We start from the raw sequence: 23,336 nt of genomic DNA on the forward strand, positions 1-23,336 counted from the left end.
AAGTGTTCGTTCAGAGCATTAGCTTCCCTTTCTAATTAAAAAACTGAGCGAACAGATGAACGAACAAACTGAACGGGTGTCATCGGACGTCCGCCCTGAACAAATTCAGCAAACAATGTAAAAAAAAAAATGTTTTTTTAAGACGCTATTAAAATACACTCGATACTGCATAACCAATTATCAGCGCCGATTTTTAAGGAAATACTGCGTTATGCCTAGTTTGCTTCCAAACTATCGTCTGAAAGAGAGGTTTTTGAAAATTTTAACGAGGTTTGTTTTTCCACAGAAAACGTCAAAAGACCTTGCGTATGCGGAAACATAGCATTTATTCAATGGAGCTGGTGCCGTTTAACTTTGTTTTCCATGTTTTTACGAAAAATACCGTCCTGCAACTTGTAATGTCGAAAGCGACGATTAATTGTACATCTTTCGAAAGCCGTCTGTGCCGGTCAAAACTTGGAGGTAACAAGTCGTTTCGGACTCCTTCCAGGTATAAGGGATTTCTCAAATCACGGGCAAGCATACATTTTTAGTATTACTTCATGCATTTGGTCGTTTACTAGTCGATAGTTATGAATATTACATCATTTGTGATAATAAAAATAGACTGCCAAATAACATTGTAAATTTAATAAAATTCCATCCGATTACACGTACTTTCCCCATTATATCAGTTGTAATATAAACAATAAAGAAAATGACTGTGTTGAAAATAATAAAAAAAACTGATGAACGCAACTCGATCCAGCGGCTTGAACGCCAAACAGTTAAAAAAAAAATTCTTTTGCTCTCTATTGTTCGTTGAATTTGTTCAGGGCTGTCGTCCAATGACACCCATTCAGTTTGTCGATGATCCGTTCGCTCAGTTTTTTTTTTTTTATTATAAAGGGTACCTAGCGCTCTGACCGAACACGCTGAGCTACCGTGCCGGCACCACTCGGCTGCGGCCGCTTCATGGTTAAAATGGCCACGCACAGATACATATACAGGGTGTTACAAAAAGGTACGGCCAAACTTTCAGGAAACATTCCTCACACAAAGAAAGAAAATGTTATGTGGACATGTGTCCGGAAACGCTTACTTCCCATGTTAGAGCTCATTTTATTACTTCTGTTCAAATCACATTAATCATGCAATGGAAACACACAGCAACAGAACGTACCAGCGTCACTTCAAACACTTTGTTACAGGAAATGTTCAAAATGTCCTCCGTTAGCGAGGATACATACATCCACCCTCCGTCGTATGGAATCCCTGATGCGCTGATGCAGCCCTGGAGAATGGCGTATTGTATCACAGCCGTCCACAATACGAGCACGAAGAGTCTCTACATTTGGTACCAGGGTTGCGTAGACAAGAGCTTTCAAATGCCCCCATAAATGAAAGTGAAGAGGGTTGAGGTCAGGAGAACGTGGAGGCCATAGAATTTGTCCGCCTCTGCCAATCCATCGGTCACCGAATCTGTTGTTGAGAAGCGTACGAACACTTCGACTGAAATGTGCAGGAGCTCCATCGTTCATGAACCACATGTTGTGTCGTACTTGTAAAGGCACATGTTCTAGCAGCACAGGTAGAGTATCCCGTATGAAATCATGATAACGTGCTCCATTGAGCGTAGGTGGAAGAACATGGGGTCCAATCAAGAAATCACCAACAATGCCTGCCCACACGTTCACAGAAAATCTGTTTTGATGACGTGATTGATGTAGAGCAATGAGTCGCATGTCAACACAAGCACCGAAGTCAACATTACCTTCCTTCAATTGGGCCAACTGGCGGTGAATCGAGGAAGTACAGTACATACTGAAGAAACTAAAATGAGCTCTAACATGGAAATTAAGCGTTTCCCGACACATGTCCACATAACATCTTTTCTTTATTTGTACGTGAGGAATGTTTCCTGAAAGTTTGGCCGTACCTTTTTGTAACACCCTGTATAAATTACCTTGTGATTTTCGCAATAACGCTTGAGAAGTACGCGCTACTGCTTACACATTTTGTTGTCCTCATGGAGTACTACGATTGTACGAAGTTTGCAGTAAATCCGCGTTCCGTGCGTCGTGGCCTCCCCTTGTTAGAGTGTATGTTCGGAGGGAAGAGATCTGGGAGACTGAAAGTGACAATGCGCACGTGATGTAGCTAAACGGGTCAGGCCGAGTGCTTCCCCGCGTGTCTCGAGGCAAGGCGGCGGCAGCGGCGGCGGCGATGACACAGCACGTGAGGAACTGCTGGACTTTCTTCGAAACGTGGAAGGCGGCCCGCGTGGAGGGGGCAAGGCTGCACGTATAGCGGCCGCAGGCGGCAGCGCGGCGCAGTCCGCAAGCAGCATTCCGCGCAGAAGCTTGGGCCGCCGCCGCCGCCACCATGGTACGTCTTCCTCACGTTTCGCTCACTCGTTACAATACATCGTGGTGAACGCTGCATCACAGCCCCCACGCTTTCGCCGTTATACAGTGTTTCACGGACATGGACGAACGCGTCGTAGCGTATTGTCGCCTGTGGTCCGACATCTGCAGTTGATTGTTAGAATATCTTAACCCACGATTGTTTAGCCTGCTTCTTGTAAAATAACTCAATTCGCGTTTAAACCAATTGCTTGTTATGTAGACTTCATTCACGCATTAATCATATATTTTTTCTGTTAAGTCACTTTATACGACTTAAAAAAAATAAGACTAACGATTTTCTGTAGGTGATGTTAGACAGGTTTCAGGAATTTTCGAAACTGCATTACATTATACGGAGCTGTGTTGTTTCTTTACTGTAACAATGTTTTAGTTCGTACTCCGACCACCTTCGGATTATCTATTGGATTGGGTTGTTTTGGGGGAGGAGACCAAACTACGAGGTCATCGGTCTCATCAGATTAGGGAAGGACGGGGAAGGAATTCGGCCGTGCCCTTTCAAATGAACCATCCCGGCATTTGCCTGGAGCGATTTAGGGAAATCACGGAAAACCTAAACCAGGTTGGCCGGACGCGGGATTGAACCGTCGTCCTCCCGAATGGGAGCCCAGTGTGCTAACCACTGCCCACCTCGCTCGGTGATAACCTGTACCAGAGAAAACACTTGACCCTACTTCAGGTGGATACGACTATACTGACTACAGTGCCTCACAGAAACGCTACAGCTCTGTGTTATCCAGGGTGTCTGTTTTAACCTGAGACTATGAAATATCTCGATAACAACGCATCACCAGCCGGAGTGGCCGAGCGGTTGTAGGCGCTTGAGTCTGGAACCGCGCGACAGCTACGGTCGCAGGTTCGAATCCTACCTCGGGCGTGGATGTGTGAGATGTCCTTAGGTTAGTTAGGTTTAAGTAGTGCTAAGTTCTAGCGGACTGATGACCTCAGATGTTAAGTCCCATAGTGCTCAGAGCCATTTGAACCATTTGAACAACGCATCGTACGAGAAAATGTTCTGGGTGGAAAGTTAATATTCGTGAAGGGTACATCAGTTTGCGCTAAAACTGGTCATCTTGTAACCACCCCACCTGCGTGAGCGGGGTCAACTTCGTATTTTCACATTGAAGCCCCCAATTTTCATTGCATATTCGGATTCTACGCCAAAAAATGCGCACGGTTTACTTAAAAAATTGGATTCCATTCGTGATAGATGGAGCTGTAATCGAAAAATATCAAGTGTGCCTGTTACTGCAATTAAGAACAGACGGATTTGATTCCACATACCATTTAGGATGTAAATGTAAACCTTTGTGTTCTGATGGGTGATACTTTATTTTCGAAATTTATTTTACTGTGGCAAATTTGATTTTACGGTACAGAATGGTTAGCCGTCAATGTTTAGTTAGAAAGTGTGTGTAGCAGGGCCCACGAACAACGACAGGGATTTAACAGTTTCCTGTTCCCTTCTAGATGCGTAATATCGATGAGTTCCCTTGCCTCTCAGCATTGTGGTGTTAGGTTTCAGTGAGTCCTCTTTTCTCTCACCATTGGGGTGCTTGTTTTCGGTGAGCATCCACGGCAGGTGCGTCGGCCACTATCACTGCAAGGACATTTTATATTATTACAAAGGTTGTGGATTGTATTCCGCCGGTAGCAGCGATGCAAGTGCGAAGTGGAAACACACACCGAAATCAGTCACCCTGATGGCGGGGTTCGAGGGCGGCCACCGAAATTAAGCGTTCAGGTGGTTTCAGAACTCACTACAACCAACAGAAAACTACATTACCATACAAGTAGCTTGATTGCTAGAAATGTTAATGTCTGGCCATATTATTTGAACTGCGCAATCAGATTTGCAACACTGAAGCAAATTTCGAACATAACTATCAACCTTTAACACAAAAAGGTTTAAATTTACATCGCAAAATGAAATTTATAATCAAACGCATTGGTTCTTAATTACGAAAAGAGGCACACTTGATAACTATCGAGTTTAACGCCATCTACCGCGAATGGAAAACAATTGTTAGAGAAAACCCTGTATAATGCAGTAAAAAAAATTCTTTTGACTGCAAATATACGAGAATGGATTTTTACTCGTTGTGTAGTCTCATTCATTATATACAAGTCATGGATTACATTTTAAATATATTGTAGTTACATATGTAGGCGGCGTATGCGCAAGAATCATTACGGTATTCTTACATATAATTTATCCTCACTATCTACGTAAATGAAGATAATTCTTACTGGCGTAACGTAAGTATGCGGCCTTTAATGTTAGAGTAACCGAAAAATCTATAACAGAAGGCCAGTGTAAGACACGCAGTGAGTGAAGGACGAAGAACAGTGAAAAATCATCAGTAGTCACTTAGTTTTAATTGCTCATTTCAATTAATTTTCGCCATTACCGGGTTCGATCGCAGACTCCTCATTATCAAATGGGTTCCTGCATATTTTACACCCACAATGAGCTAGCTATCATCGACTTGTTCGCTACGTTACGTCTGACGGCCTTGAACAAACAGAAAATATCGACATCTCCGATTTCGAAAGAGAGAAAGGGTTATGTAGAGTGAGTCATCAACAAATACAAAGCTATTTAATGGCACCTGGCGAGTGAAATGTTCAAGGGGCCATGAGAAATTGCGCTACGAGACCAAAACTAATGATAGTGACAACTGAAGCATACATATCGCTGAAATTCTACAACTGATGGCTTTTCCTTTTGTCAGAATACGAAACGAAGGAGCCATATATTTCGACAGTAACTTTTTTTTTTAGAAAAGTTATTAAAATTCGTCGGTATATTCTAACGCAGCCAAGTGAGTTATACTTACCTATCAGGTTAACGACAGAATAGGACCTTAGTGATAAAATGCGCAGCAGATTTTCAACAGAACAGCGATTAATACGGTACATTATCATAGACTGTTTAACAACGAACAGCAAATGCAGTAAGTTAAATTCCTACTGTTTTATATTCACTGTCAGTGCAGTATCACGCACATGTTACCTTTGGAGCACATGGACAACAATAGTTGCAACGAGAACTACCTTAAAACGCTGTTTGGTTCCATAGCGGATTAACAGAATCATTAACATGTATATTCACTCCTTGTAATCCTAGGACGATATAGTACCGATGTTCTTCCACGAAAAGCAAGATTGTTAAATCCGATATCTGACGTTCGCGACGCCTTAGTCCTGAGAGAGAACATTTTACAGAGAGAAACTCAATAATAAAACCTGATAACTAATTTGAAATGATTGGGTACTTTTTATTCAATTCCTCGTAATAAATATAATCGATGTATTTCGATGAATATCTGGCGTGAGTAATAAGGATATAACTGTAGTTCAGACACTTATCCAGACAAATATCTATAAATTCTTCTCCCCAATAGCGAAAATAATGGCCAGTAACTACTTTTATATACATTTCATACTGCTGATGTACCAAGAGAGAAACCATTTCAAGGGCCGTCCTGTTCTCTCATTGTTGCAAGGGCCTGGTAACAGAACAAGACAGATGTCGGATGAAGGGTTTCACGTGCTCGAACGCTGTAATCTTATTAAGACACCATGTCACTGTTGTTAAATGTAACTGAGGTAGACTTGTATTCGGGAACAAATAAGTTCATATCTCTGTGCGGCCATAAAGATTTTCTTCGGTTCCCTAAAAAATTTCAGACGAATGCTGGGACAGTATTTTCAAAAATGCACTGGTATCTTCCTCCGCTGCTCTTGTACAACTAAGCTAGCGAGTGATCCGTGTATAGTGATATCTATGTCCACAACATATTAAACTTTAGGCCTCCTTCCTTCTTCCTAACATTAGACAAGAACTTCAGTCTACCTCAGACGCAATAACTCAAAATTCTGTAGTATATTATAATAAAGTTCATCGATTTGGAGTTAGTGGTAGCTCGTAAGCATAAAACATAGTCGCAGAATTTGCAGGAAGATTCATTCGTATTAGAAGCTATCTCAAGTTGTGATGTGGGACAGATCGGTACGTCATATGAATAAAAGGAAGTGGTATTTTCGAAAAGTAAATTAGAGTTCCAGCTATCATATACGTTCCACCTGAACACTGGAACCTCTTATTTCGATAAAGTACTTATCCATAATTCTCTTTGGAGATACCGTACAACTGTCTTCTTTTTATTTAATTTTATTCTTAATTTGCAATTTTTCTGGAGTGTCTGCGACGTGTTTCTCTAGTCAGTCAGTTTGTCGAATTTTGCCGTACAGTTCATCGATGTTGTGCAAGGCGTATCGTATTAGCCAAACCACCCATCGTCATTAAAAAGTAGGCATAATCTTCTCACTTAAGGACTCACGGTTTACGATTTAGATCTACTGACACACATTGCGTGCAGAGTACTGCATCTTTAAAACAGAAAAACCACAAAAGTGAGTGTACTTAAAGTTTTAAGCATGTTATCCAGATGACGTTTGTCATTGTTCTTTGCTCATAACATGAAAGAATACGGACCTCCCGTCTACACCTCACACTACTTTGGTTTGTTTCTTGATTTCATAATTTCGCTGTCAATCTCTTCAGTAATATCCTCATGCCATATCAATATACTATGAAAGAAACATGGAGATATTTTTTGCAGGTGCGTGTTCCTTAGAGAAGATATATGTGGTATCACGCTGTTTCATTTATGTCACTTAACAGTGTCTGTGGTAGTTCGGTAATTACGTGAATTTATTCGTCTCCAGCATCAACGAATTGACTTGAGTAGCATTCCTCCGATAGCCACTGACTGCTGTCACTGCTTAATTCACTCAAGAACCCTTCATACTGCCACTCATCAGAGCCACTTACTTCAGTATTTCAGAGATCTAATGCTAGACTGCTTGAGATTATCGAATCACTTGAAACTCTCAATCGTGGAGGATCTATACAAGTGTTGACAATTTGTTCAACTGGCAGATCTAGTGATGCACGTTGAGTACCACTGTCAAAGGCGAACTGTGGGAAAGTGTAAACATTAACATGTGGTTCACTGGTGCTGATAGTTTAACACCGAGCCTGCGGATGTGTTTTAAGCTAAATCGCCAGACTGCTTAAGTCCTTATGTTTACGAGTATGTTTTGGAACATCTACAGTTCGATGTTGTTGTTGTGGTCTTCAGTCCTGAGACTGGTTTGATGCAGCTCTCCATGCTACTCTATCCTGTGCAAGCTTCTTCATCTCCCAGTACCTGCTGCAACCTACATCCTTCTGAATCTGCTTAGTGTATTCATCTCTTGGTCTCCCCCTACGATTTTTACCCTCCACGCTGCCCTCCAATACTAAATTGGTGATCCCTTGATGCCTCAGAACATGTCCTACCAACCGATCCCTTCTTCTGGTCAAGTTGTGCCACAAACTTCTCTTCTCCCCAATCCTATTCAATACTTCCTCATTAGTGATGTGATCTACCCATCTAATCTTCAGCATTCTTCTGTAGCACCACATTTCAAAAGCTTCTATTCTCTTCTTGTCCAAACTATTTACCGTCCATGTTTCACTTCCATACATGGCTACACTCCATACAAATACTTTCAGAAATGACTTCCTGACACTTAAATCTATACTCGATGTTAACAAATTTCTCTTCTTCAGAAACGCTTTCCTTGCCATTGCCAGTCTACATTTTATATCCTCTCTACTTCGACCATCATCAGTTATTATGCTCCCCAAATAGCAAAACTCCTATGCTACTTTAAGTGTCTCATTTCCTAATCTAATTCCCTCAGCATCACCTGACTTATTTCGACTACATTCCATTATCCTCGTTTTGCTTTTGTTGATGTTCATCTTATATCCTCCTTTCAAGACACTGTCCATTCCGTTCAACTGCTCTTCCAGGTCCTTTGCTGTCTCTGACAGAATTACAATGTCATCGGCAAACCTCAAGGTTTTTATTTCTTCTCCATGGATTTTAATACCTACTCCGAATTTTTCTTTTGTTTCCTTTACTGCTTGCTCAATATACAGATTGAATAACATCGGGGAGAGGCTACAACCCTGTCTTACTCCCTTCCCAACCACTGCTTCCCTTTCATGTCCCTCGACTCTTATAACTGCCATCTGGTTTCTGTACAAATTGTAATTAGCCTTTCGCTCCCTGTATTTTACCCCTGCCACCTTTAGAATTTGAAAGAGGGTATTCCAGTCAACATTGTCAAAAGCTTTCTCTAAGTCTACAAATGCTAGAAACGTAGGTTTGCCTTTCCTTAATCTTTCTTCTAAGATAAGTCGTAAGGTCAGTATTGCTCCCGTGTTCCAGTATTTCTACGGAATCCAAACTGATCTTCCCCGAGGTCGGCTTCTACTAGTTTTTCCATTCGTCTGTAAAGCATACGTGTTAGTATTTTGCAGCTGTGGCTTATTAAACTGATTGTTCGGTAATTTTCACATCTGTCAACACCTGCTTTCTTTGGATTGGAATTATTATATTCTTCTTGAAGTCTGAGGGTATTTCGCCTGTTTCATACATCTTGCTCACCAGATGGTAGAGTTTTGTCAGGACTGGCTCTCCCAAGCCCGTCAGTAGTTCCAATGGAATGTTGTCTACTCCGGGGGCCTTGTTTTGATTCAGGTCTTTCAGTTCGATGAAGTTTAGTAAACAAGCATGCAGTATCTCTATATGTTTATATACGGAGTGGTAAATATAGTGGCGACTGAAACGGATTCCATTCATCCTGGTGACAATATGCTGAATAAATGAGCAGTGACGTTGACATGGAAATCTCTGAAATGACACCCAGTTGAAATCTTGCTCCAAACTGTAAGCCTTACCAAATATTTCTTCTTATGTTGCGCTGTGGTCAACTCCCAAAATCTAAGCCATAAAATTTTTAAAAAAAGCGCTTGTTGTAGGTTCTTCATTTAATATGAAAAATTCTGATATCAGACTGTATCTTTAACGAGTTGCTGCTTCTTTATTAATGTTCTGTATGAAGTGGAAGCATAGATCGTAATACCAACGGCGGTTATAACGAAAGTAAGTTTTTTTAAACGGCGTCTTCAAAGAGATTTTCAAAAAATCAAAGACGCAGCGAATGAAAAGTATCGGTATTATGAAAATAACTGACAAAATCAGTACTTAGCTACTCAGTCAATAGCAGATAATTACAATATTTTGGCTATACAATAGAAAGAGTTAATTGTAACGTACTACAGGCCATTATGCACCGGTAACAAAGTGAAAAGTTTTCGAAACTAACAACGTCGTGGTTACGAAATGTGAATAACTGCTTATGGTTTATATCAAATAGTCTGTTCACAACAACAGTCCCTGAAACTCGACTGGACGCAGTGACCGCTAACCCTTGACACGGAGATGCCTCAGAAAAAGAAGAAAATGCGATACTGGATGGAACAATCGTTAGTGTTATTCAGTCACTGAACCTGAGGAGATTATTTTTCACTCTCTAAATTGGCAGCCCTCATTTACAATGGTCATGTGGGTCATTTGACAGAGTAGGGAACAGCGATAATTGCTTGTAGAGGCTAACGTAATGTTTTTATTGTTGGTGATGGAGGTGCGAGAAAGCTGTAACTTAGAGCCGGCACATAGCCTGCTTGCATCGCAAAGCAACATGACCACAAGTTATATATATGTCACGCAGCTCGTGGTCTAATGGCTAACGTTGCTACGTCTGGATCACAGGGTCTCGGGTTCGATTCCCGACAGGGTTGCCGATTTTCTCTGCCCGGGGACTGGGTGTTCGTGTTGTCCTCATCATCTAATACTCATCATTCGTGACAGTGGCTAGATTGGACTAGGGAAAAAAACTGGACTGTGGAAAAATTTGGACTTCGTACGGGCGCTGATGACCGAGCAGTTGAGCGCACCACAAACCAATCATCATCATCATCATCATCATCATCATCATCCAAAAGACGCCGGGATCGTCTTTGAGAAACAATACCGCATCTTCTCACTCATCGTCACATGGTTGAATGGCTAGAATTTTAAACCACGCAGTCTGCGCACAGGTAGGTGATAGGGAAAAGTCAAAAAGACTTCAAAGACTTTTGCCGTCTCTAATGAACTGACACATTCCTTCCATCCTTCCTTCCGTCATATCCTTCTGTAGCCTATTACCAAAGAGCGAAATTTAAAATTTGTTGCATACCTCACACACCCGCCTCTCAGAAGTACTCGAGTACAGACGCTGAAAGCCTGAATCTAAATCTACACCCTACAAGCCACCGTAGGACGTGTGGTAGAGGCAACATACCGTATAAGAATCATTATTCACCCTCCTGTTCCATAACCGGATGCTAAGGACGGAAAAGGATTGTCGGATACCCTTTGTATGTAACATACTTTCTTTAATTCTACCCTCTCTGTTATTAGCAGAGGTGTAACTTGGAGGAAATAATAGTTTTCTTGACTATTTTTGGAAGCTCGGAAAGTTTGAGAATTGTTCTTCGCAATGTGCATCTCCTGTCTTGTACCACATGCCATTGGTAACTACGCAGTAAATCTGCGACGTTCCAGCACAGACTAAAGTAACTCATGCCGGAAATCGCCGCTGTAGTTGTAATGATCAGCATCTCTTCCGTTAACCGACTTGTTAAAGGTATCAATCCGTAGTGCAGTATTGGTAGAACGATGCTTTCGTAAGTGGCCTGCTCAAATATATCTGACTGTTGATCTGTCAAAAAGGAGCTTAAAATTACAATGAAGTAGATTAGTGGGAGTTGACGGTCAATGGGACAGCGATTGTAGCGCCGTGACACAGGTAAAGATACCGGCGACCTTGCACAGCCAGAGCAAACTAATCACCATTTTCTGACATCGTACGAAAGTGTAGAAAACGGGCAACTAAAAATAATCTTTCCACACGAAATCTTGGCGTTTCCTAAGAAAGGCTTTCCTGTAGGCTTTAAAGTAAGATACTTACTTCTAGCTCAGCAGATTTTCTATTGCAGGGTCCTGTCGCTTTCGATGTACAGCTGTTTTTTAGTTTTATAATGGAAGAGTATGTTAAGTGGAGCAATGACAGCAATTTTTTTCCTCATTATGAAAGACGGTCCAATAAATGAATACTCAATAATGGCAAAATATGTTCAGGACACCCTGTAGAACCTCTTAATCGACACATTACACTAAATAACTATAAAAAGATCAGCAAAAGTTCCTCATTACGTGTTGTAAAACACGTAAGCGCCAGAATACCGATAGACGTAAGGTTTTCATTGAAAATAGGGAACTTCTTGTGAAGATAACTGGATAAAGAGTGAAAGTAAATATGAGAGAGAATTTATTCCTCCAAATTGTTTACGGAAACAACGGAACTGTGTTACTGAGAAAACATGAATCACTCTTTCTAAAGGATTTTATGCTTTCGAAATATTTTCGCCGGCTAGAGTGGCCATGCGGTTCTAGGCGCTACAGTCTGGAGCCGAGCGACCGCTCCGGTCGCAGGTTCGAATCCTGCCTCGGGCATGGATGTGTGTGATGTCTTTAGGTTGGTTAGGTTTAATTAGTTCTAAGTTCTAGGCGACTGATGACCTCAGAAGTTAAGTCGCATAGTGCTCAGAGCCATTTGAACCATTTTTGAAATATTTTCCTTCTGAAAGGGTACACTACAACGGGTGTCGTATCATCTTTCTATTCTGCCCTCTGGTTTTAATACCTACCTCTGCTTTTCTTTGTGGCGTACGTTTTCCCTCTTTCTGTTCGTTTCTTTCGTATACTCTTTCTTTGTGGTTCACCATTCCTTTTAACCCCTTTTACTTTCTCAAACTGAATTTTGGTGTTGTCTAACGTTGCGCCTTGTTTGCCTCAGGAAAAAGTGACTGATGACCATCTAATTTGGTCCCTTTATACCCCAAACCAAGCAACCAAATTCGTCTCCACGTCGGCCCGTGTTACTGCGCCGATTAAGTAATTTGGCGGTGGAGGGTCACATGACCACCTGGTACCAGTTCGACACCATCTCCGTAGTCACCATTGTGCTCGTTTAAACGGATGACTAATAGTTCATCCGATTATTGTTATAACAACGATACACATAATCAAATGGTTGAAATGGCGCTGAGCACTATGGGACTTAACATCGGAAGTCATCAGTCTCCTAGAACTCAGAACTACTTAAACCTAACTAACCTAAGGACATCACACACATCCATGCCCGAGGCAGGATTCGAACCTGCGACCTTAGTAGTCGCGCGGTTCCGGACTGAAGCCCCTAGAACCGCTCGGCCACCACGACAGGCTACACATAATCACAGATTAAACTTCCGTATGAATATTTGAAGCAACTCCCAGTGCGGTCATAGCAATACAGAGATGCGTAACTTACATGGGCATTAACTTACGAACTGATCATGTTGTAGGCTAATGAAATATGTACATCACAATTGCAAAAGAACTCTGCATTGTAGGATTAATTTTCTTCTTTAATTTGCTTGCGATAAGCTCGTAGTTTGTGTATAGCGCCGGCCGGTGTGGCCAAGCGGTTAAAGGCGCTACAGTCTGGAACCGCGTGACCCCTACGGTCGCAGGTTCGAATCCTGCCTCGGGCATGGATGTGTGTGATGTCCTTAGGTTAGTTAGGTTTAAGTAGTTCTAAGTTCTAGGGGACTGATGACCTTAGAAATTTTTTTTTTTTTTTTTTTTTTTGTGTATAGCGCCGCTAAAAGATTGTATTGGCATCCAGTCTGTGGAAGGGTTACGATAAGGCACGGTTGGCACGTAAAGCGCGCAGTCACGTGTGTGTGTCGGCGGTGTGAAACGGCTGGCGGTGGTCCAGACTAGATGTACAGGCGGGAGTTCACCAACGGCGGTCATCTGCTGATAATGCCGACGCGTTATGACAAATCACCCTGAGACGGATGACGTGTCTTCGCAGATAAATCTCGCCGCATGTTTTATCTTTGCAGCGCTCTGCCGTCAAGGTCTTCCTGGGGGTGAGTTCCTGCAAGGAAACCGGTCTTCTCTCACGGATATCGAAGTTCTGATGTTACCGAAGAGTAAAAAAGTTACCAACTCGAAGCTCGCGTGAATGGTTAACTGTGCTTCGAAAAGAACCTCTTTTTGTTCATAACTGTCATCCCCGCCTTAAATCGAACAACAGAGATGTAAATTTCGATTGCAATACGGAGTTTTCATACAAGGACTGGCTCATTTATTTTAATTCTGGAAGACAACTGTGCATACCCTAAGACAAGACTAGTGTAAACTATGCGTTGCCGAACAGATCAAATGTGGAGGAAATAAAATAAAATCCCTACGGTTAATTCATTACGCGCAGCTGCGTGAAAATCTGTTGCGGCAACCCCGTGCGAAGATCTTTCTATCATCAATCTCTATATAGTTCGGTATCGGTTGTAGGCAGCATTTACATCCCATATATGTGAGATGAGAGGAGCAAACCAAGACACCCTGTAGAACATCTTAATCGATACGTTACACTAATTATAAAAAGAAGCAACATCGTTCTTGTGCAACGCAGCTAGCTGTTCATTCGCACGAAGTAATGGCCGCTATCGACAGGGGATCTAAAGTTGATTACGTATTTCTAGATTTCCGGAAAGCTTTTGACACCGTTCCTCACAAGCGACTTCTAATCAAGCTGCGGGCCTATGCGGTATCGTCTCAGTTGTGCGACTGGATTCGTGGTTTCCTGCCAGGAAGGTCGCAGTTAGTAGTAATAGACGGCAAATCATAGAGTAAAACTGAAGTGATATCAGGTGTTCCCCAGGGAAGCGTCCTGGGACCTCTGCTGTTCCTGATGTATATAAATGACCTGGGTGACAATCTGAGCAGTTCTCTTAGGTTGTTCTAGTAAGGTCATCCGAAGACCAGTATCAGTTGCAAAGCGATTTAGAAAAAGTGCTGTATGGTGTGGCAGATGGCAGTTGACGCTAAATAACGAAAAGTGTGAGGTGATCCACATGAGTTCCAAAAGAAATACGTTGGAATTCGATTACTCGATAAATAGTACAATTCTCAAGGCTGTCAATTCAACTAAGTACCTGGGTGTTAAAATTACGAACAACTTCAGTTGGAAAGACCACATAGATAATATTGTGGGGAAGGCGAGCCAAAGGCTCCGTTTCATTGGCAGGACACTTAGAAGATGCAACAAGTCCACTAAAGAGACAGCTTACACTACACTCGTTCGTCCTCTGTTAGAATATTGCTGCGCGGTGTGGGATCATTATCAGGTGGGATTGACGGAGGACATCGAGAGGATGCAAAAAAGGGCAGCTCGTTTTGTATTATCACGTAATAGGGGAGAGAGTGTGTGGGAGAGAGTGTGGCAGACATGATACGCGAATTGGGATGGAAGTCATTAAAGCAAAGACGTTTTTCGTCGCGGCGAGATCTATTTACGAAATTTCAGTCACCAACTTTCTCTTCCGAATGCGAAAATATTTTTTTGAACCCAACCTACATAGGTAGGAATGATCATCAAAATAAAATAAATCAGAGCTTGAACAGAAAGGTTTAGGTGTTCGTTTTTCCCGCGCCCTGTTCGGGAGTGGAATGGTAGAGAGATAGTATGATTGTGGTTCGATGAACCCTCTGCCAAGCACTTAAATGTGAATTGCAGAGTAGTCATGTAGATGTAGAATCAGAAGAAGTTCCACATCACTTGTTGTACAACACGTAACGTAACTCAACGGATCCTAGCATTCTTCTACTTGTGTCTCTAGAAGCAGCTGTTTAGGTGCAACAGTAGCTCGATAAATAAGATCATACGTAGCTTTTCACAAGACTGTCATCTTCCATAAGGAAATAGTACGCAGAGAATTCAAAACCCTAAGATGTCTATTGTGGACAGTGCTATAAATTTCACACTTATTTATCAAGGCGCTGTAAACTTCCAACATTTCGTCCAAGATTGTGGCGGACACCTCCGATCTTCCAACAACGCCCATTATGTGCTCATGTGGATGACTACGGGACATTGTAGCAACTGTTCAAAAATGTTCAAATGTGTGTGAAATCTTACGGGACTTAACTGCTAAGGTCATCAGTCCCTAAGCTTACACACTACTTAACCTAAATTATCCTAAGGACACACACACACACACACACACACACACACACACACACACACACACACACACACACACACACACACACATTATCTTGCGAGCGAGCGCCCGAGGGAGGACTCGAACCTCCGCCGGGACCAGCCTCACAGTCCATGATTGCTGCGCCCTAGACCGCTCGGCTAATCCCGCGCGGCTAAGCAACTGTTCGGCACTAGCTTTTTTTGTCTCTTGATTTCATTCGACTGTCTCCATCGCCGTTGCTGTCTATCTTAAATTCTTAACGTAAGTGGCCAAATTTGTAATGCGATGTCCTTTCTTCCTTAATATTGAAATTTTCGTGTTATCGAATCTCAAAGGCTCTACCATACAAGCACTGATAACACACCGTTGGCTATTAAAAATGCAGCACCAGGAAGAACAGTAAATAAAGAAATTTTACTTACTGTACGTAAATGGTATAGTATGATGAATGCATGATTAAATTTGTGAGTGGTTTGGGGATATAGAGGGTGCAAAAAGCAGTACACAGAGGCGCCACCTCTGGTAGCAATAGTGCATCGAACCCTGAGCTTGGATGACAGATACAGGTACGTCATTCCATGCTGCTTCAACTCTTGCCATTTTACCAGTTTTAGTGGCTGGCAAGTGGTGTGGTGCTTGTCTCTCGACGACCTGTAACTAGATGTTTTCATTGGGTGAGAAGTCTGGAGAATATGCTGGCTACGGCAACAGCCGAACATCCTCAGTGTCGAGGAATATCAGGACAGCGCCGGAAACATTCGGTCTTGCATTATCTTGTTGAAAGATGTAGTCAGGGAGGCTTCGATGATAGGGCACGGCCATTGGCCTTACAATGTCAAAATTACAATGCCAAAATCACCAGTTATGCGAGCCACAGGTCATCTTACTGTGTATCCAGTGGCACCCCATACCATAACGCCACTTGCTGGGCATGTACGACGATGACGAATGCAGTCCGTTTACGTTCGTTCTCCTCATAGCGTCCACGCACAGATACGTCCAAAGTGATGTTGTACACAGATCCGTGGATTGTCTGATGGTCGACGTAGTATCACAACTTTTGTCCAGTGTTGCCGTTGGGTGCATCACTGCCTGGACACTTATCTCGGTTACCGCATCAGGGGTAGTCGCAACAATGATCGTCTTGCTAACGGTTCGTGATGCTCCAGATGTCGTCGCACTGTTCATTTGAATACTTGATTTCCTGCAAACAAGTACACTGGCTGACTCAAGGTACGTGACATGACTGTACGACCCTGCACGACCGAGCAAACATTGTGTGTGCATCCTCTCGGGCACTAGTCGCGTGGGGCCATTGACATTCTGCGTAGCATTCAGAATGACTCTTCTAGACCCGTCGCTTCCACAGTCACATGACAGTCGTAGGATGCTCACCACCGCGAGTAGCCATACAACGGAACGATTAATACAGTTTTGACAGGCCACGATCTGTCGAATTCCAAAGCGTACTCGTAGAGGTTTCTTCTTCTTAAACGAGGCATAACATGATCTCGCAAACAAACAATATTCAAATGCGGTTTACAAATGACAAAACTGCTGCGTAATCTTTTCTTGTATACAGAATGTAGATGGCGGTACTCTTACCCGCTTTGTGCGGTTGCATTGAAATGCTGATCATTTTTATATCCTGGTATGTAGTGCATTACATGCCAGTCTGACGTTTGTTGCATGCCACCTTCGCGGTGTTGCAGTTTTAATGGTCAGATATGTAAATACACTCCTGGAAATGGAAAAAAAGAACACATTGACACCGGTGTGTCAGACCCACCATACTTGCTCCGGACACTGCGAGAGGGCTGTACAAGCAATGATCACACGCACGGCACAGCGGACACACCAGGAACCGCGGTGTTGGCCGTCGAATGGCGCTAGCTGCGCAGCATTTGTGCACCGCCGCCGTCAGTGTCAGCCAGTTTGCCGTGGCATACGGAGCTCCATCGCAGTCTTTAACACTGGTAGCATGCCGCGACAGCGTGGACGTGAACCGTATGTGCAGTTGACGGACTTTGAGCGAGGGCGTATAGTGGGCATGCGGGAGGCCGGGTGGACGTACCGCCGAATTGCTCAACACGTGGGGCGTGAGGTCTCCACAGTACATCGATGTTGTCGCCAGTGGTCGGCGGAAGGTGCACGTGCCCGTCGACCTGGGACCGGACCGCAGCGACGCACGGATGCACGCCAAGACCGTAGGATCCTACGCAGTGCCGTAGGGGACCGCACCGCCACTTCCCAGCAAATTAGGGACACTGTTGCTCCTGGGGTATCGGCGAGGACCATTCGCAACCGTCTCCATGAAGCTGGGCTACGGTCCCGCACACCGTTAGGCCGTCTTCCGCTCACGCCCCAATATCGTGCAGCCCGCCTCCAGTGGTGTCGCGACAGGCGTGAATGGAGGGACGAATGGAGACATGTCGTCTTCAGCGATGAGAGTCGCTTCTGCCTTGGTGCCAATGATGGTCGTATGCATGTTTGGCACCGTGCAGGTGAGCGCCACAATCAGGACTGCATACGACCGAGGCACACAGGGCCAACACCCGGCATCATGGTGTGGGGAGCGATCTCCTACACTGGCCGTACACCACTGGTGATCGTCGAGGGGACACTGAATAGTGCACGGTACATCCAAACCGTCATCGAACCCATCGTTCTACCATTCCTAGACCGGCAAGGGAACTTGCTGTTCCAACAGGACAATGCACGTCCGCATGTATCCCGTGCCACCCAACGTGCTCTAGAAGGTGTAAGTCAACTACCCTGGCCAGCAAGATCTCCGGATCTGTCCCCCATTGAGCATGTTTGGGACTGGATGAAGCGTCGTCTCACGCGGTCTGCACGTCCAGCACGAACGCTGGTCCAACTGAGGCGCCAGGTAAAATGGCATGGCAAGCCGTTCCACAGGACTACATCCAGCATCTCTACGATCGTCTCCATGGGAGAATAGCAGCCTGCATTGCTGCGAAAGGTGGATACACACTGTACTAGTGCCGACATTGTGCATGCTCTGTTGCCTGTATCTATGTGCCTGTGGTTCTGTCAGTGTGATCATGTGATGTATCTGACCCCAGGAATGTGTCAATAAAGTTTCCCCTTCCTGGGACAATGAATTCACGGTGTTCTTATTTCAATTTCCAGGAGTGTATTTGTGGCGGACAGAGCAATTTTTGACTACATGTTGAGAGGTACTCTTTTTATCATAGCGGAATGATGGACATAACGAAACTTCCTGGCAGATTAAAACTTCCCTTCCACGGGCAAGAGCTCTACCATCTGAGCTATCCAAGCGCGACTCACGACCCGTCCCCGTAGCTTTACTTCCGCCAGTACCTCGTCTCCTACCTTCCAAACTTCACAGAAGCTCTCCTGCGAAACTTGCAGAACTAGCACTCCTGGAAGAAAGGATACTGCACAGACATGGCTTTGCCACAGCCTGGGGGATTTTTCCAGAATGAGATTTTCACTCTGCAGCGGAGTGTGCGCTGATATCAAACTTCCTGGCAGATTAAGGTACCGAGTTCGAGTCTCGGTCCGGCACACAGCTTTAATCTGCCAGGAAGATTCATAACAGCGCACACTCCGCTGCAGAGTGAAAATCTCATTCTGGAAATGGACATAACGTTATGACGCTGTGATGACTATTTTGAGAACCAATATAGTCTTTGCTTCCATTGATCGAGCTCTGACGTTTCACCCACAAACTGCAGTATAAGTCTTCAGTCTTCTAGCAGCTTCTATAGTGTCCTCTTAACTGTGGCCAATAATTGGGTGACCACCTCTTTTGTCCTTTGATTCCTTTCGATTGTTTTCCACTCCACCCTCTGCGTTGGCGTCATTACATAATTGTCCATAGCTTGTAATGCGCTGTCCTTTTTACTTTCTTGATTTTTTTTAATAGGGGTGATCACAAAGTTTCCGTTTGAGGACGTTGCTGCAGTGTATAAGCAACGTAGTGCGAATCCGATGTGGGATATGAGCACCGACATATAGGCAACTGATTAGGGTGGCATTCGTGCCCTTCCGACTTGCGTGCGGTAAATGCTGAATCCTGAACTACGGCGAAGTTGTTACCAAATGAGTTCAAACAGGACCAGCGCGCTGTTATTCTTTTCTTGGCTGCCGAAAGACAAACATCTGCAACCATCCATCGGAGAATGAAGAATGTGTATGGAGCGGCATGTCCGTCGAAAACCAATGTTGTGGTACGGCGCCAAGTTCCTTGCTGGTCGCGATCTGACACAAGACGCCAGTCGTCCCCATATGGCAAATGTCAATGTCGTAAGGCAGAAGTCAAATTAACTCAAGTGGGAGACACTCTAGCACCCGTTCCGTAATCCTGATCACTCCCCAAGCGGTTATCACACCTTCGGTTCCCTAGAAAAAGGACTTGAAGGGTCGACGATTCCTGTCGAACGGGTAGGTATAGAAGGCAGTTACGGACTTCACGCAGCGGGGCACGCTCTTTTATCAAACGGGTACCTTCAGCCTGGTGCGTCTGTAGGATGATTGCCTCAATGCTCGCGGCGATTTTGCCTGATTGGCGTACAGAGTCTAGAAGCCTTCGAATGGAAACGTTTTGATCGCCCACTTATAATACTGTTGAATTTCTCCTGCATGATGGTCAGTAGTGGTTGGTTGTGATAACTAGTGTGTGTCTCCACATAATTTATTTTGTGCTTCTCTTTAGCGGCTGTTTTTCCTGCAACTGCTGAATCGTTGATTTCATCCTTTGAGATGTGCACTGACACGACTTCTTGTTGTCTGCGCACAGGGAAAGGAATTTTTAAAGTTTGACGCCACTCTGCGCGGAGATCGTTAGAGTCGGAGAACAAGGTCAACTGGACAAGGACGGAGAGGGACATTGATAATGAAAACCAAGAAACTTACTAATTCGTATGTGTTGTTGAATGTAGTAATCAAGGTGCAAGATCGCATTGCAGAAGTGTCTTTGTGTTTAGCGGCGCAAATTTACCCGCGCTGTGAACTGTGTCGTCTGAGAATGAAGAATGTGACTCCACAGTCACACGGACTGCGAACCTAGATATCTTATTAACCAACTCCCTAGTATTGGAGAGAGCGACAAGTAACGACGGCGATTGCCAGAAAAAGAGTCATTTTTAGCTGCAATGTTATGTTATGCCTAACTACGCTTCATGGGAGATTAATGTCGTTAACTACACTTCATCGGAGATTAATGTCGTTATGATACAACGTCAAGAAACTGAGGAATTATTAAAGATAACACCAGTAAAAATATGTGCAGTGCACATCATTTCCATATTCGACTATAGAGCGCACGTCGGTTTCTTCCCGTATATAATTTCGAACGAGCAGAGATGGCAACGTATTGTCTTCAGTATACCACTCTCACGCTTGGAATACAATCTACATTTCAAATTAGTCCATTTCGCACACAATTGGTGTCCACTTACAATGCTGTTACTTTCCTCTCGGCTCTGGGCCTTATTACGTTATTGGGAACACTTAGTCGCTGCCATTTCTTTCGTTTGCATACAGACAAAATATTCGAACTTTTCGCATTATATTTTTAAAGTCAACTGTAAAAAAATGACACTATCAACACTTTATAACTGCTGAAAAGTGTTTCTAGTAGCCCTACTAATCGTTCATTTCATGTTTTGATCACCGAGTCTTTAATATTCGAGTGTACACTTCGAATTTTTTTTTTTGTTTTCAACACCCGTTTCTTAATAAATTTGTTCGTCTTCCTGAGGTTCTCCATGTTTTTTAATATGAAACATTTTCCAAACCAGTGAGCTACAATTCGAAAAAATGACTTACATATGGAAATTTTCTAAGGCCAGCTAATTTTATTTTTACCTTCAAAAGTTTAGCGAAGCTTTAGATTGCTTGAAAATTGTCCCTGAACATCTTTTTGCCATCCGTTAAATGTCAAGATGCTGCTATATGCAACAATGATGATGAAGACTGAGTTCAGATGTAGTTAACTTGGTCTGGAAGACACGAACTAGCAAACTGGAGGCATCACGAGAGAATAATTCTCAGCTCTTTCCTCGTGTGAACATGTGTGGGACTCTCTAGCCCCAAAGATTGTAAATTTAGTACACCCCATGGACCATTTCTGACCTCCAGAGTTTTCTTCTTCAACAAAGTAAAGAGTTCATTGTCCCCAAACAATGCTGGAAGAATTACCGAAAGTGTGGAGAGTCGCAGTACATATTCAACTGGCATGCACGACTATCTCACTTCTTACTAATGCAGTGTGTACCACAGGCGTGGAACACTGCACATGGTGAATTGTCAATCACAGCCGAAGAGCTCTTTTTCAGAATTCAAGGTTGCCCACGTGAAACCTCCCTGACATCCGAATACAATTTAAAGAACTATGGCGCATAGATGATTGCGGTTTGCGGCGTGATGTAAAGTAGCTCAAAAATTTTTGTGGAAAAATTAATACATTTTTACATGGGCACCTATCGTAATTTGTAAAATGTCTAGACGACACTATGTGCTCACAATCATGTCAGGGGTGATGAAGGCTATTTATGCATAGTTCTTCTGCGGAGATCGTCAATGTCACATACAGACGAGGCGTGCACGATGTCTTTCACATAATCCCGCAGCAAGAAATCCAGAGGGGTTATGTTCTAAGATCGACTTGGCTGGTCCATCGCGACCTCCACATCTTTGTGGAAATGTTAGATTCAAGAAAACTAGTGCAGTGGTGAACCATCCTGCAGGAAGATCACATTTCACTGAAGCGAAAGAATCTGAGGGAAGGCAAATTGCTCAAGCATGTCCTGATAAACGGTTGCTGTTGTTGTTTGCTCGCTGAAAAAAAAAATAGTACACCTATGTTGTCTTTCATCAGCGCATACCACACATTCACCGTTTCGCTGCCTCTGACATGTTCCAGAAAAGCGTGTGGACATTCCGAGCCCCAGATGCGAATGTTGTGCCGCTTAACCTTCTCATATGGGTGGAACGTTACACATTCAGAGAAAATGACATTTCCTTGATAGATGGTGTTTCAACCTATCCGGTCCAACGTCTCAGTAGTAAATTAGTGCGAAGCTGCAATTCGCTTCGATTCAGGCTTGCACAATTGAAATTTCGTAATCGTGGCAGCAAAGTCGTTTATGCAGCATTTGTGAATTGTTGAGCGAGAGATGTTTAGCTCTTGGATGCACTGCGAACTGATTTTGATGGGCTTCTTTGGAAAGTCTCTCTGATCTAGCATTTCATCGGATGTGCGTTTTCTGCCAGAGCCTGTCAACTTACACTGCCGGTGACTAGGGACATACCAAGCCTTAATGGTCTTAGCTTCCGGTGCCTCCCTTTGAAATTCACGTCGGCAGATTGCTTGGGCAGCAATGAGTGATTTCATTTCCGCATACTCCACCATTCAGTGGGCGCTCTCTTTACGTCTAGTCGTTCCTAGTAACAAAACAGAAGGAACCGTTTAAAAAAATATCTACACAAGTTTTTTAATTGTTTTACATTGTGCTCATAGCATTTTTTAACTATGTTTGGAAATGAAGGAGGTTTAAAGTGGATACCCTGTACTTCGTATCCGTATCACTGTGGTACGTGTAATAACGTTAACAGGTCCATGTCAACCATACAGCCTCGCCTTGATACCTGTTGCGTGGATCTCAATGACCAATTAACTTATGGACATCTGTGCATCACTACATAACGTCACTTTGCAAACTACACGCTGCAAATACACCACGATGCCGACGGCGACTTCTTCCTCGACCTATTGCGGCACTGAAAGGGCATGTCTGTATCAGAGTGCTCTACCAGCCGTTAACTTACGCTTTCGAACAGAAACCGCTACTTCCCCTTCAACTCACTCCTTAGCTTTACTCCCTGTTCCAGTG

At 43.5% G+C, this 23,336-nt stretch overlaps 1 protein-coding gene across 1 annotated transcript in view; it reads left to right on the forward strand.

Moving 5' to 3' along the window:
• The first annotated feature begins 2,335 nt into the window (after nucleotides 1–2,335).
• Nucleotides 2,336–23,336, forward strand: part of LOC126183578 (5-aminolevulinate synthase, erythroid-specific, mitochondrial) — a 117,290-nt gene continuing 96,289 nt past the window's right edge. The window contains exon 1 of the mRNA XM_049925675.1: nucleotides 2,336–2,367. Within this exon, the coding sequence (XP_049781632.1) occupies nucleotides 2,365–2,367 (3 nt within the window). The 5' untranslated portion in view covers nucleotides 2,336–2,364. The remainder of the gene's footprint in view (nucleotides 2,368–23,336) is intronic.

Source organism: Schistocerca cancellata, chromosome 4, assembly GCF_023864275.1.
Source record: "Schistocerca cancellata isolate TAMUIC-IGC-003103 chromosome 4, iqSchCanc2.1, whole genome shotgun sequence".
NCBI lineage: Eukaryota > Metazoa > Arthropoda > Insecta > Orthoptera > Acrididae > Schistocerca > Schistocerca cancellata.